At 45.1% G+C, this 13,428-nt stretch overlaps 3 protein-coding genes across 6 annotated transcripts in view; 2 read left to right on the top strand and 1 right to left on the bottom strand.

Moving 5' to 3' along the window:
- Positions 1 to 13,428, top strand: part of LOC132475731 (peripheral myelin protein 22-like) — a 353,371-nt gene that overhangs the window by 305,518 nt on the left and 34,425 nt on the right. The window lies entirely within an intron of this gene.
- On the top strand, positions 582 to 7,537 carry LOC132475686 (CD9 antigen-like). 4 transcript variants are annotated; one of them, XM_060076946.1, is made up of 10 exons: positions 582 to 682; positions 1,042 to 1,145; positions 2,352 to 2,423; positions 3,133 to 3,205; positions 3,306 to 3,403; positions 3,833 to 3,895; positions 4,598 to 4,702; positions 5,112 to 5,204; positions 5,939 to 6,022; positions 6,273 to 7,537. In XM_060076946.1, exons 1-10 carry the CDS (start codon positions 667 to 669, stop codon positions 6,465 to 6,467), a joined length of 903 nt encoding a protein of 300 aa, XP_059932929.1. In that variant the 5' UTR covers positions 582 to 666; the 3' UTR covers positions 6,468 to 7,537. The 4 variants fall into 4 exon arrangements, with proteins under 4 accessions (XP_059932929.1, XP_059932936.1, XP_059932944.1 ...); XM_060076953.1 differs by having other exon boundaries at positions 583 to 682; positions 6,592 to 7,537; XM_060076961.1 differs by having other exon boundaries at positions 597 to 682; positions 1,042 to 2,267.
- LOC132474119 (uncharacterized) lies at positions 7,800 to 12,407 on the bottom strand. The gene is made up of 8 exons (XM_060074587.1): positions 11,475 to 12,407; positions 10,470 to 10,645; positions 9,982 to 10,073; positions 9,731 to 9,861; positions 9,029 to 9,200; positions 8,672 to 8,807; positions 8,386 to 8,446; positions 7,800 to 7,891 (listed from the first exon to the last, which is right to left on the bottom strand). The coding sequence occupies exons 1-8, from the start codon at positions 12,199 to 12,201 to the stop codon at positions 7,872 to 7,874; spliced, it is 1,515 nt and encodes a 504-aa protein (XP_059930570.1). The 5' UTR covers positions 12,202 to 12,407; the 3' UTR covers positions 7,800 to 7,871.

Raw genomic sequence — 13,428 nt, forward strand, 5'->3', positions numbered from 1 at the left:
CATAACCAGTGACCCAATTTGAGTTTCGACAGTTTCACTATTGCCAAAGTTTAACGGGATAAAGTCCCTTTGTAACTACAAAAGGAATTCGCCTTGTTGCTGTGATAATTTGAATGTTATATATATGTCTTACAAAATTTTAATCTTAAACCATATATGCTATCAATCACTGTGATCGATTCATAATAAGTTAATAAACACGCGTTTTGTGCTTTTTAGGACCCCTGCGGATTTCAGTCATATGTATCCAGACGCAAACGGGGTAACGTAATAAAACATATCCGTTCCATTTGTCTACGTATTCTATCTTTGCAAATAGTTATAAAAGGCTACTTACAAAAGCCTATTTCGGATTGATTGCGCTTTCTACAGCGTTCAAACCCATGTCTTTCAGTGTTTGTGTTTGGTGTAAGGAAATTGTGAGGCACAAGGCATGTGATTTCACTGAGGCATGTTATGAACTGTTTCATGTTTCGTACGAGTCCCCTTCATTTTGTGTATCAATGTAATATCCGTTCGTGGCACATGCTAAATAATATTTTTTTTTTAACTTCGCATTGTAATTACCAAACAGGGGGACTATCCACGTCCACTTTTAGCAAGAGACCTCGAAAGCCTATTCAAGTTTATACCTGGCAGCCGCCGCCACCATAGCACCATCCAGTGATGCGCCATCAGATAGGTAAGGAATACTGAATTATTACAAAATCACATATCCACCAAGCCTGGAATTGAATACCTTTCCATGTCGGAAATAGAATCACAGTCCTACATGAAAGGTGACGTAGGCCTAATTTAAAGGCCTACGAGTTGGTTGTTTTAAATGAAGCTGACTGTAGTCCTTAAGCATCCAATACAAGGGTACTATATTAGTTTTGAGGAGGACTATATATCTATCATCAGACTGTAATAGCAGAACTTTAAAATTATAATGTTCTGTCTAATTGAATATGGTATGGCCATGGTCTACATTTTTCCGAGATGATAAATAATGGTTTTTCGTAGGCCTACTTATCTGAATGCAATGTTTTGACCTCACAGGGGCCAGCTCTACATTACAAGAGACAAGAGCTGAACGTAAACTACAACCTCGTTCCTCCAAAATCAACAGTCCACTGAACAAGCTGCACTTACATATTTTTTCAGTAGGCTATCAGTTTATGCATTCAATGTAAATACATTCATCGCAAAGCAACCCTTAAAAACGATTTTCTTTCTATAGATATAAATAAATGTCTTGTACCATGTATTACAACTTTTCTTCGGTATGAATATGCAATGCCATATAAAGAAGGCAGTATATAGAACCATATAATATACATTATAACAGGAATAAATTATAAAATGTAATGAATGTAATGAACAATGACTAATTATGACTATCATTCTATAAAGGGAAGATATTTCTAAAGAAGATAACAGGACTTATGTTGCATACAGTAATTATAGGTTGATGCCAACCCAGTGTGCTGGCCATTTTGGGTATTGGTCATGAATCCTGCTCACTCCTGATGTACCGCCTGCTGATGCCGTCCCTCTTCCCCTAACCACCGGTCTTCCTCTTGCCACACCACGTGCTCTACCTGTTCCTTCCTGTCCCCCTGCTATGGGGAAGGGGACTTCAGTTCTTATCAACAGTTGACATTACACCTAAAGTCAAAGGTTGGGAACCACTGCCCTATACCATAAGCAGGCATGACTGATCTTAAACAATAGGCTATATCAATACAATATACTCTATAACGGCTCCCTATTCCAGTATATACTTTGGCAGATTTTTGGCAAACACATGCCCTTTTGGAATGAAGGACTACTTCACAATATTATACTACAGTAGGTGTTCAGAATAATTAAGAATGAATTATTAACACCTACGAATTTTTCAAAGCGTAAATGGGTCCTTTTTTGTCATTTCAGAAATAATATTTTCTTCATATTTTGTTGATGTATGGACTGACAAACTACATGTCCCCGGTTTTGATAACTGAAGACACCTGTACACACGAGGCATAGTTATTTCATATTCGTTTCTCAAATAAAACCTTCAAGGACGCAATTGCTTTACTTCCTACTTTCACACCTGAATAAGTTTCATTTCTGCAGAAACAACCCATCCCTTGGTCATCCAGCGCCCTCACCCTCCCGTCTGACATTTCAGCCAATGAAATACTTACATTTGATAAGTGGGAGGGAATTGCGGCTTAGCTATAAACGCAGACGCCTCGTTTCGTTTTGGACTCGTTGTATTAACAAGGGATCATCAGCAGGTATGTTATGTAAAATACAGGTTTTGGCTATAGGAAAATACCTGGAAGGTGTCAAATGTATAACTGTTTTCTATCGTTCCGCAGGGATTCATCATGATGGCTGTATGTGGCATACTGTGTAAATCCGTCATTCTGATCTTCAACATTTTGTACACTGTAAGTATGAGTAGGCTACATATTAAAGGTAACGATACTTCAATGATGCACATCATCATCAACATGCAATCATGGTTTTAAGCAAGCCACACTGTTACAGTAGGCTACCACATGGCTTGCTTAACGCATTAATAAGACACTGAATACTATATGTGACGTTTAGTGTGGTTGCAAAAAACAAGCCTACGAAGTCCGTCCAGACGGACCTTCTAACCGGGTAGTATATGGTCTGTCTACAAGATTGTTTGTTCTGTCTCTGGTAATCATTCAATAAATCATAAGCCTGCTTGAAAGTAGAAGCCAACCGAGGGGAAACGAAACCGCTTGATTATTGGCCTTGCCAACAATAGCATGTCAGCATGCAAGCAGGTAATTGCGCAAGCAGGTAATTGCGCAAGCAACAAGTTGGCTCATGCAACTACACCCATTTTCCTCAGAAAATGCACGTTCAATAACTGTGGCCTGGATTGTTCAGATTTAACAAGGGGCCAAGGACCTGGGTTGTCTGGTTGGTATAGTGAATGTCATTGGCTACTAAAGTCATCAATTTGGGTGGGAGGGGGAGGGGGGATTGTTTTTACATGTGTGAATATCTCTGGGTGTGTCGTGGGAGGGGGGGAGTGGGGGATTGCATTAAGCACTTCGTGTTACATTTGCTTGCATGAAAAGTGCTACACAAATAAAATTTGATTGTTTGATTGACCGACAGGTGGTGGGTCTAGCCTTTCTGGGGGTCGGTGTGTGGCTGAGAGCTCGCTACCCAGACTTCCCTTCCGGGTCTGGTGAGTATCTGTGTTTACAGCACTGCTCTGGTATTTTAATGTGCAACATATACAATTAAGGATTTGTGAAAATCTCTCTCTCTTTCTCTCTCTATCTCAGGGGATTATGTGCTGATAGCGGTTGGCATAGTGATGCTAATCACTGCGATCACCGGGGACATTGGCGGCTGCGGAAACAAGTCCTCCTCTCTGGCAACGGTGAGATTTACCACATGCCTGCCTCACCTAGTGTTCATAACCTAGCCACCATTACCTAGAAGCCATTGCCTAGCAACCATTGTCTTGCAACCAGCCTCCCATTGCAACCGTCACCTAGCTACCATCACCTAGCAACCCCTCATTTGGCAAACCTTACCTAGGGACCAACCCATTACAACCCTCAACCATGATCAATCACTCACCTAGCAATCATCGCCTAGCAATCCTTGCCTAGCAACCCTCCCCTGGCACACCTCCCCTAGCGATCTGCATCACCTGGGAACCATCAGCAAGCAACCCCTCCCCCCCCCCCCCCCCCCTAGCTCCTAGAACAAGACTACAGGACCTGTGTGTGTCTGTGTGTGAGCGTACAGAGACAGAACAAGCTTGCCCCATACTGTAGCTCATCTTCCTCCCTCTTCCTCACAGTTCTGTGTTCTGCTGGTCGTCCTGATGGCAGCCCAGCTAGCCCTCTACGTCCAACGAGAAAAGGTATGATTGTGTGCATGCGTTGTTGAGTGTGTGTTCAGTGTGACGGGAGATAATAACAATGTTAACATTAGTCAGCTTTACAATGCTCATTATTAAAGGTGCAGTTCCTGGAACCTGCTGGGTTGGTGATGCTACACTACCATGTCCTAGTCTTGTGATATGCCGTGCTACTCTTTAGACATGAAGCACGTTTGAAGTGACATGGAGCAGGGATGGGAAGGTGGTCTGACGGAGGGATGGGAAGGTGGTCTGACGGAGGGTTGGGAAGGTGGTCTGACGGAGGGATGGGAAGGTGGTCTGACGGAGGGATGGGAAGGTGGTCTGACGGAGGGATGGGAAGGTGGTCTGACGGAGGGATGGGAAGGTGGTCTGACGGAGGGATGGGAAGGTGGTCTGACGGAGGGATGGGAAGGTGGTCTGACGGAGGGATGGGAAGGTGGTCTGACGGAGGGATGGGAAGGTGGTCTGACGGAGGGATGGGAAGGTGGTCTGACGGAGGGATGGGAAGGTGGTCTGACGGAGGGATGGGAAGGTGGTCTGACGGAGGGATGGGAAGGTGGTCTGACGGAGGGATGGGAAGGTGGTCTGACGGAGGGATGGGAAGGTGGTCTGACGGAGGGATGGGAAGGTGGTCTGACGGAGGGATGGGAAGGTGGTCTGACGGAGGGATGGGAAGGTGGTCTGATGGAGGTTGTTCTGCAGGTGGACCACCGTCTGGTTGAGTTCTACGTATTCCTGTACACGATCTACATCACCACCGCCGGAGACCCCGTGGTGGGAGGGACCCTCAGAGTGATTCACTACACGGTACGTAATAATAACCCATAATCCTCACCATTATACTACAATACTAATAATAAGAACCCCTAAGTCAAGAATTGAGAACCAAACCTTCAAACCCCTCCAATAAGAACCCCTAATCCTAGAACTCAAAACCAAACCCTTAAACCCGACCCTTACCCTTACCCTTAACTCCAACCCTAGAACGGAAAACAAAACCTTCAAACGCAATCCACTGGAACCCCTAGCCCCAACCCTAAGTTGGGTTTTTGGGTTTCCTATTATTGTTGGTTTTGGGTATATATATATAATATATATGTTGTATAAGGGTTGGTTATATATAGGGTTGTAAGAGGGTTGTACTAGGGAAGGTACCAGGGTTAGCACTAGGTTTAGTGACTGTTTTGTATTCTGATGGTTCTCCCTGTTTGTGCAGATGGACTGCTGTGGAGCCTTGGGAGTGGTGGGCGTGGACCCCATCTCCCACACCTGCCCTGAGCCATCAGGGTTCCTGGACCACTTCAAGTCTGTAAGTAGACAAACACTGCTGACTTTACACCACTGCCATTACACTAACACTAGTGGACATTACACTATTGCCTTTAGACCAACACTAGTGTTATTACACTAACATCTCAGGCTACCACTTCATGTCTGTACTACACCAAAAGAAAAAGTCATGTTTTTTGTTTGATATAATGGTTGGCAACGGATGGTTCTTCCTGGTGCGCCAAATTTTTCGGCGGGAGGCAGGAAACAAAAAAGGACCATTTAACTGAATAAAGATATAGGGTTAATTTACTTTATATAGTGCTTCAGTCCAAAATTAAATGTATGCAATACACTAAGGGCTAATACTTAATGTCTGTAACACACTAACAGTATTGAAACTAAAATAGTAACATTACACTAGCACTAGCAGTACTTTGATTTGGTTGCAAACCTACAGTTTTTTTCCACATGCACACCCACATTTGATTTGTTTTAGAAGGTGCTGCAAGATTCCAGAGTTGCAAAGAAAGAACAAAGATAGCAAGATTGAAAAAAAAAAAAAAATAACCCCCAAGAAACTGAGCAGGAAGCGGTCTAAAACAGAATAGTCTCATACAGAGGCAGGTGCAGTCAACCACAACAGATAACTCATGGAGCATTTCACAGCTGACGAAATGCTATTGTATACCTAATGCATAACACCCAAATTATATATATTAAGTCTTACCTATAGCACCTTTAGACAGACTGCTTAATGCCTTCTCCTTCCAGCCCTGTCCTACTGTTCTGGTGGACGTCATGGGCAAAGGACCTCCTTTGGCCATGGGCATCTTCTACGGCAACGCTGTGCTGATGGTAAGAACACCCTGTCTGTTAAAGAGCAACTTTCAATGTAGCATACCAACTTTTCATGGGTGTTTTTTTTTTGAGACATGTAATTACACCGGGATTTCTTTTCGTGTCTGCTCTCCTCCCACCGCCTTATTCCTCTCTCCACTCTCTCCTTCTCAACTACCTAATACGCACAACTTCCTCGCACCACCTCCACACCTCCGACTCCACCTCCTCCATCCCCCACTCCTCCTCACCCCTCCTCCACCTTCAGTTGCTTTGTCTGCTTTGCAGTCTGGCTCTTTACAAAATTCTGAGGATGGCCGCTTCCCCTCGCTACACCCAGCTCACTCAGACTGTGGTCTCCATCTCTGGCTCCCACGCCCAGCCCCACCTCTACCCTTACCTCTACCCTGGTGACGGTGTCGTCCTAACCGCCATGGAACCCGAACTGCTGGCTGAGGCCTAACTCTGCTCATTCTCACTTTCTCAGCCCTTTTGTTAGGCAAGGGGTAGCGTTCTTCACCTCCTATCCTACGGTCTCCCTGACCCCCACTCCTCCTTCTCCCTCTCCTTTGGTTCGCCTTCTACAGGTAGCAACCCTGGCGGCTGCTGGGATCCTCTTGGGACTTCAGAGGAAACCCATGACCCACCAGCTCCTTCCACAAAACATCGGCGTTTACTGAGCTCCTTCTCTCCCCTAAGCCTGTTTAGTCATTTAGTCAAACATCTTTGAAGATGTCAAGTCCGTTTTTTTAAACCCTTTTTTATAAATTGTTACATTGTTGGTAGCCTTGCATCCTTGCTCGCTTAACATTCCAGTTGGTATTCTTAGAGTTTAAAACTGCACATGTTAGAGATTACATGGGCAATTTTGTTTGATTAGTTTTATATTTAAAAATGATGTTCTGGGTCAGCTCTTGCACTAAGCAGTTGTTTTTAGTTTTTTTTACGTTTAATAGTGCAATGCATCCAGAGCCTTTTGCAATGAAAACGTAATATTATTGATAGTATTATTGATAGATAAAAAGCTAAATGTGAAAGGATGTTATTTTAAAGATTAACATGTGAATATAGACGCACATTCCTAGCCTTTTCTGGTTGATGTGGAAATATCAATCGTAGCTATCTACAAAATATTTTAACACTTCGCATAAGTCACTTGAAAAGGCATTTCCATACATTCTTGGATAGTTTGCATTTGCGTTGCCACTGTAGCCACGAAGTCTGATACTGAAGTCAATCGACTGACTTCTTTGTTGTAATGATTCCTTTAAATGTCTTACCGACATGACAAATTCCCCCTTGGTGTATTTTGATTTAACTTCGTCTCTCCCGCCATGGTCATTCCAAAACTCAATTCTAAACCCATGATGGTCAGTGCCCCTCATCTTTGTTTCATTTTTATTAACTGTCCACGATGTGAATGTTTCCCTTTAAGAATAATGTACAGCGATTGTCTAATGAATGTATGCTTGGTAACTTTGCTGCCTGTATCCTCCCATTTTCATGCTCTATTAAATAAAATATTTTGCTGTCCTTAGTGTCCTAAAAATAAGTTATTCTTCCACTGGTGTACCGGCTACATTTCTTAGCATATGAGAACCAACTTTATCCTGTTTCTGTTCTTAAACTGTTTCTGTTCTGTTGAATTCAAAAACATCTTTACGAACAAAGTTATCCATGGGGTTTTACAGTCAAACAACCTACTCACCTACTCAAAGAAAATATTGGTTCTTTGAGTAGGTGAATGGTTCAATATTTTACAAAAAAAAAAAAAAAAAATGCCATCACGCAATACTCTAGTGTCCCGTCTTTATTTCCATCATTCACTTTCATATCTTTACATGGTGTTATTACACTGGAAAGTGTCTTATTGCGGTAGAGCTGGTCCTGGGGAGAGAGGAGGGCAGTGGTCAGTGTGTGTGGTGCAGGGACCGGACCTCCCTAGTCTGGGGTCAGTGTGTGTGGTGAAGTGACCGGACCTCCCTAGTCTGGGGTCAGTGGTCAGTGTGTGTGGGGCAGTGACCGGACCTCCCTAGTCTGGGGTCAGTGGTCAGTGTGTGTGGTGCAGTGACCGGACCTCCCTAGTATGGGGTCAACGGCGTTCATTGTCTTGTTCCCAAGCCAACATATCGCTGTTTCCTACGAATAAAGTTGACATTGAAACATGAAAACATGACTATACTTTTAAAGAAAAGTACAGAGCTGATTAAATTACAAAGACGACATTAATTTGTTGTCGTTTGATAATATGACATTTCCATTTTATTTGAAATTTACCGTTCCAGAAAAAGGTAAACGGGACGCGTTAAAAAATTAAATGACACTAAATACTGTCAGGACAACATGTAAATATCCAGCTGATTCGTGTATGCGTAACTCACGACAGTGAAGTGAGCAGTTGGCAGCATCGGAACACACCTGGCTGTAGCACAGGAAGAACACCTGCAGGACCAACACATTTCAGGTCAGAAGTGGCACTCTGCGATCTCAAACCAGAAATAAACTAAAAACATAAAACTATTACATTCGTTTACTTTAAATGTATATATTTGACAGTGTAAATGTGATTATTTCCCGTGCCAAAATTTCTCCTTCGAGAGAGAGAGAGCGAGAGAGAGACACCCAGACAGACAATATACTGTACGTGTTATGGAAAGTGAGAGAGACCTCAGTGTCCTTCGTATCAGAAGGTCCATGGCTGGGTGGCTGGGAGGAGGGGTGCGAGGCCAGGAAGTGGGGGACGGTGATTCTCAGGGCGGAGGGGGTCGGCTGGCTCAGGCCTAGAGGGGTCTGGCTCCAACACCTAGAACCCAACAAGAATGGCGAGGGCTAGACCCCCAGCTGAACGATTCTTAATGTCCACCGTCTACTTGCAGGCATCATAGAGCAAGACGACTCCCTGTTTGAGATCACTCTAGTCTCTTTAGATAAAAGCGTCTGCTTTGTAAATGTAGGAAACTGTCAGATGGAGGGTTAAGGTCTGAGGACTGGTCAGGCTCAGGGCCACTGGAGACCCCTTCTCACCCATGGTACAGGAGCATCCAGGCAGGGTGGGGGGTCTGGATGTAGGCCAGGCAGTAGTGGACCAGCAGCCTGTAGCCCGTTCCCAGGGCGCTGACCTCCAGGTGCAGGGGCCGGCCCTGGAGCGAGCTCAGGGGCCGGTGGAGCTCCGGGAGGAACTCCGTGAACGAGGCATCTGGAACCAGGAGGTGGGATATTGATATATTTCACCTTGGAAAAATGTAGGAATACATCCCTAAAACCTCAGGCTAGGACTGCAAACCTTGGACCCCAAACTATTAAACCAACAGCAGCCACTAGTTAGGGAGACAGCTCTAAAAAACCAAACCCCAGCCACCTAAACCTAGCAACCAGGACTAGCACTGGAAAGAATTAGCATTCCAGTGAGACGATAACAGAGATACTAACACAGAACTAGAACGCAAAGGCTAGTTCTGTGCATCATATAGCTCATTCTGTTCTCGACAGATGGAGTAGAGTGTGTCATTTAACGTGAAGCTTTTTTGATACTATTGCGATACTACATGCTACAACTATGCTTTTCTACTCCCACATTTCATCTTGGTTTAGTGAAGAACATCATAACTCATCTAAATTAAAAAAATAATGATTCACCTGGTATTAATGCTTCACAATGTCCATTTTTAAATATGTTTAATAAAAATTCATCATTCTATTAGTAGTTATTTTTTAAAAAGGTACAACCTGTGGCGATTTTTGTTTGGATGACCAGAGGGGGCTCTGTGGTCTGGACAGGCCTGACCAGGGTCGGATTCACGACCTCCAGAGTCACTGAATCTGACCCGTCGGGTGAGGACCGACATTCCACCGTAAACCTAAGGGGCGACATGTAAAAACACACAGTCATTACGGACAACCGATCCAGGCCATATCGCGGCACAGGTTAGCCATTTGGGTTCGGGGGTCACTTCGGAGTCTGGACCTTGCGGTGTTACCTCACAGGGATGCCCTGCAGAGGGGCTTGGTCTCCCGGAAGAGAGATGATGGCCTGGAGCTCCAGCTGGTAGACCGTGTCCTCACCTTCAATCTAGCAGGACAGTAAGGGAGGGGGGGTTCACCAACTACTCTGAATGATCTGCTCCATTCACATGACGGTAGGGCCACAGAGGGAGATACGGTAGGGGTACAGAGGGAGATACGGTAGGGGCACAGAGGGAGATACGGTAGGGGCACAGAGGGAGATACGGTAGGGGTACAGAGGGAGATACGGTTGGGGTACAGAGGGAGATACGGTAGGGGCACAGAGGGAGATACGGTAGGGGTACAGAGGGAGATACGGTAGGGGCACAGAGGGAGATACGGTAGGGAGGGAGAGGTAGATGGAGATACGGTAGGGAGGGAGAGGGAGATGGAGATGCGGTAGGGGTGGAGGGGGAGATACGGTAGGGAGGGAGAGGGAGATGGGGTAGGGGAGACCACTTGCCTGTGTGCGCACCCCGCAGCCCTGCAGTGGCACAGCGTAGAGTTGGGGGTTCCACGGCAGCCTCTGGGGAGTGCATGATGCCTTGCCGCTGTCTGAGGACTCACCGTCAGAGAACACCTCGGGTCCCTTCACACAGTGGGGGACTCTGAAGACGAGGTGCTGCCCTACAGCACAATCTGACAGACACACGGAACAGATAAGGGTCAACTTAAGTGCTCTCCCTGGAGAACTTCAGGACACACACACACACACACACACACACACACACACACACACACACACACACACACACACACACACACACACACACACACACACACACACACACACACACACACACACACACACACACAGCTTATGGGGGCGTATTATTTGAATAGATTGATGTCTGATAAAAATACTACTAGCCTCAGCGGGTGAACACAAAATAATGATTCTGCCCCCTGGTGGTAATGGTCTGGCTCCCAAAAAGATTTCTGCACGGTAAAAAAAAAAGAAAAAAAAAATACAATGACGGTGCAATGAGAGTGGCATTTAACAAAGATGGCTGCCGCTGATGAAGAACGGTCTTTTGATTCTGCCATCAGACATTATGAAGTATATTATCAATAAAAGAACCAACTAATGCACTTAAAGCTTTTGTTGAGAAGACGGCACCTCGTAATGTTGCTTCAACATATTGGTTGCCATAATTGGTTGTAGAACTATCCAAACGCATCCAGAGGCCTTTTGGCGGCTCCCGTTGGCGAGGCCCCTTGTAAAACAAAAATGAAACTAAAGGCTCCAGACTAATGGCACTTTGCAATGTGTCTGCCGATACCAGGCTAGCACATGCTCAGTCTTAAGTCCTCTCATAATGATCCGTTCCCAGCCTCTATACAATACCTAAACGGTTCGGGGTTAATAATGGAAATCTTTTTTATAACTCTTTGTTTAGATAATACACCTAAAGCTACCGTGCCGCGTCTCGCCTCCCCCTCCATCATCACCACTGGGTTCCCTTACCTTGCCACCCTTGTGGCTTCATGTCCAGAGGCTGGAAGGGACTAAACCAGTCTCGCTGTGCAGCGTTATCTGGGCTTAAGGCGCCACCGTTAGACATGGATTGGTACTGGTCCATTCCCACAGTGTCCTCGGCGGCCGAGTCCTCGGCGGCCGAGTCCAGGTCAACCTGGCCATCTGGTACAGAGGTCTCCCTTCCAGAAGAACCCCCACCTAGAGGCTCAGTGGGCTGGTAATACCGGTAGTAATGGTAAGGAGGGAAGTCGTCTGCATCTGAAGTCGATTCTAGGATGGTGGAAGAGGCGTGTTGGTCCTCAGCGTGGGGAATAAGTTGCATGTCCTCAAAGGAGGGATCATCTGCATCAGAGTACTGGTGGCGGTCCGGGTCCGGGTCACCGGGCTGACCCAGCTCGGTCGGTGAAGCAGATGTTTGGAACGGTTGTTCAGGGGACACCTCAGGTGAACCTTGATGATCTCCATTCGGAGACGAAGGGTCCGAGGGCTGCTGTCCACCGTAGAGGTTGTGGTAGAAATAGTAAGGGTGGTAGTAGACGTTCTGGAGGGGATACCCGAGAAAGTCTGGGGAGGGAGTTTCTGTTGGGTTGGGGGATGTGGCTGGTGTCGTCGTCATGGTGGAGGTCCGTGGTGGTGGTGTTGATGTGGAGCTGGGTACGTGCTGCTTGGTTCTCCAGGTTGGTTGAAAGGGTAGATGGCCAAAAAAGGGGTACATGGGTTGATGGGGTGGATAGTGAAAGTAGGGGTAGACTGGAGGCAGGATTGGAGGGGTCAGGGGAGTCACAGATGCATGTTCTTGGTTTACATCTTCTTTCCGTTGTTCAGAGTTTTCAGACTTGACACATTGCTGACAAGCTGTAGATACTGTTGCTGCTCCGTCTTGGTCTTCCTTTAGAGACCCGACCTCCTCATTCCGACGAGTAATGTTTTTGTACATTTCAGCGACACCCTGACTGACGAACACAGACATAACCAATGACCCAATTTGAGTTTCGACAGTTTCACTATTGCCAAAGTATAACGGGATATAAAGTCCCTTTGTAACTACAAAAGGAATTCGCTTTGTTGCTGTGATAATTTGAATGCTATATATGTCTTACAAAATGTTAACCTTAAACCATATATGCTATCAATCACTGTGATCGATACATAAGTTAATAAACACGCGTTTTGTGCTTTTTATGATCCCTGCGGATTTCAGTCATATGTATCCAGACGCAAACGTGGTAACTTAATAAAATATATCCGTTCCATTTGTCTACGTATTCTATCTTTACAAATAGTTATAAAAGGCTACTTACAAAAGCCTATTTCGGATTGAGTGCGCTTTCTACAGCGTTCATAAACCATGTCTTTCAGTGTTTGTGTTTGGTGTAAGGAAATAGTGAGACACAAGGCATGTGATTTCACTGAGGCATGTTATGAACTGTTTCATGTTTCGTACGAGTCCCCTTCATTTTGTGTGTCAATCCGTTCGTGGCACATGCTAAATAATATTTTTTTTTAACTTTGCATTGTAATTACCAAACAGGGGGACTATCCACGTCCACTTTTAGCAAGAGACCTCGAAAGCCTATTCAAGTTTATACCTGGCAGCCGCCGCCACCATAGCACCATCCAGTGATGCGCCATCAGATAGGTAAGGAATACTGAATTATTACAAAATCACATATCCACCAAGCCTGGAATTGAATACCTTTCCATGTCGGAAATAGAATCACAGTCCTACATGAAAGGTGACGTAGGCCTAATTTAAAGGCCAACGAGTTGGTTGTTTTAAATGAAGCTGACTGTAGTCCTTAAGCATCCAATACAATGGTACTATATTAGTTTTGAGGAGGACTATATATCTATCAGCAGACTGTAATAGCAGAACTTTAAAATTATAATGTTCTGTCTAATTGAATATGGTATGGCCATGGTCTACATTTTTCCGAGATGG

Source organism: Gadus macrocephalus, chromosome 2 (assembly GCF_031168955.1).
Source record: "Gadus macrocephalus chromosome 2, ASM3116895v1".
Lineage (NCBI taxonomy): Eukaryota > Metazoa > Chordata > Actinopteri > Gadiformes > Gadidae > Gadus > Gadus macrocephalus.

Bases quoted from the DNA above. Each gene is read 5' to 3' on its own strand.
- LOC132475686 (XM_060076946.1), top strand. The intron at 3,206-3,305 runs GTGAGTATCTGT...TCTCTATCTCAG, and splicing joins AGACTTCCCTTCCGGGTCTG to GGGATTATGTGCTGATAGCG. The intron at 5,205-5,938 runs GTAAGTAGACAA...TTCTCCTTCCAG, and splicing joins TCCTGGACCACTTCAAGTCT to CCCTGTCCTACTGTTCTGGT.
- LOC132474119 (XM_060074587.1), bottom strand. From the start codon at position 12,201: ATGTACCCCTTTTTTGGCCATCTACCCTTTCAACCAACCTGGAGAACC. The intron at 8,808-9,028 runs GTGAGAAGGGGT...GTTGGGTTCTAG, and splicing joins TGGATGCTCCTGTACCATGG to GTGTTGGAGCCAGACCCCTC. The intron at 8,447-8,671 runs GTCTCTCTCACT...TTGGTCCTGCAG, and splicing joins CTGATACGAAGGACACTGAG to GTGTTCTTCCTGTGCTACAG.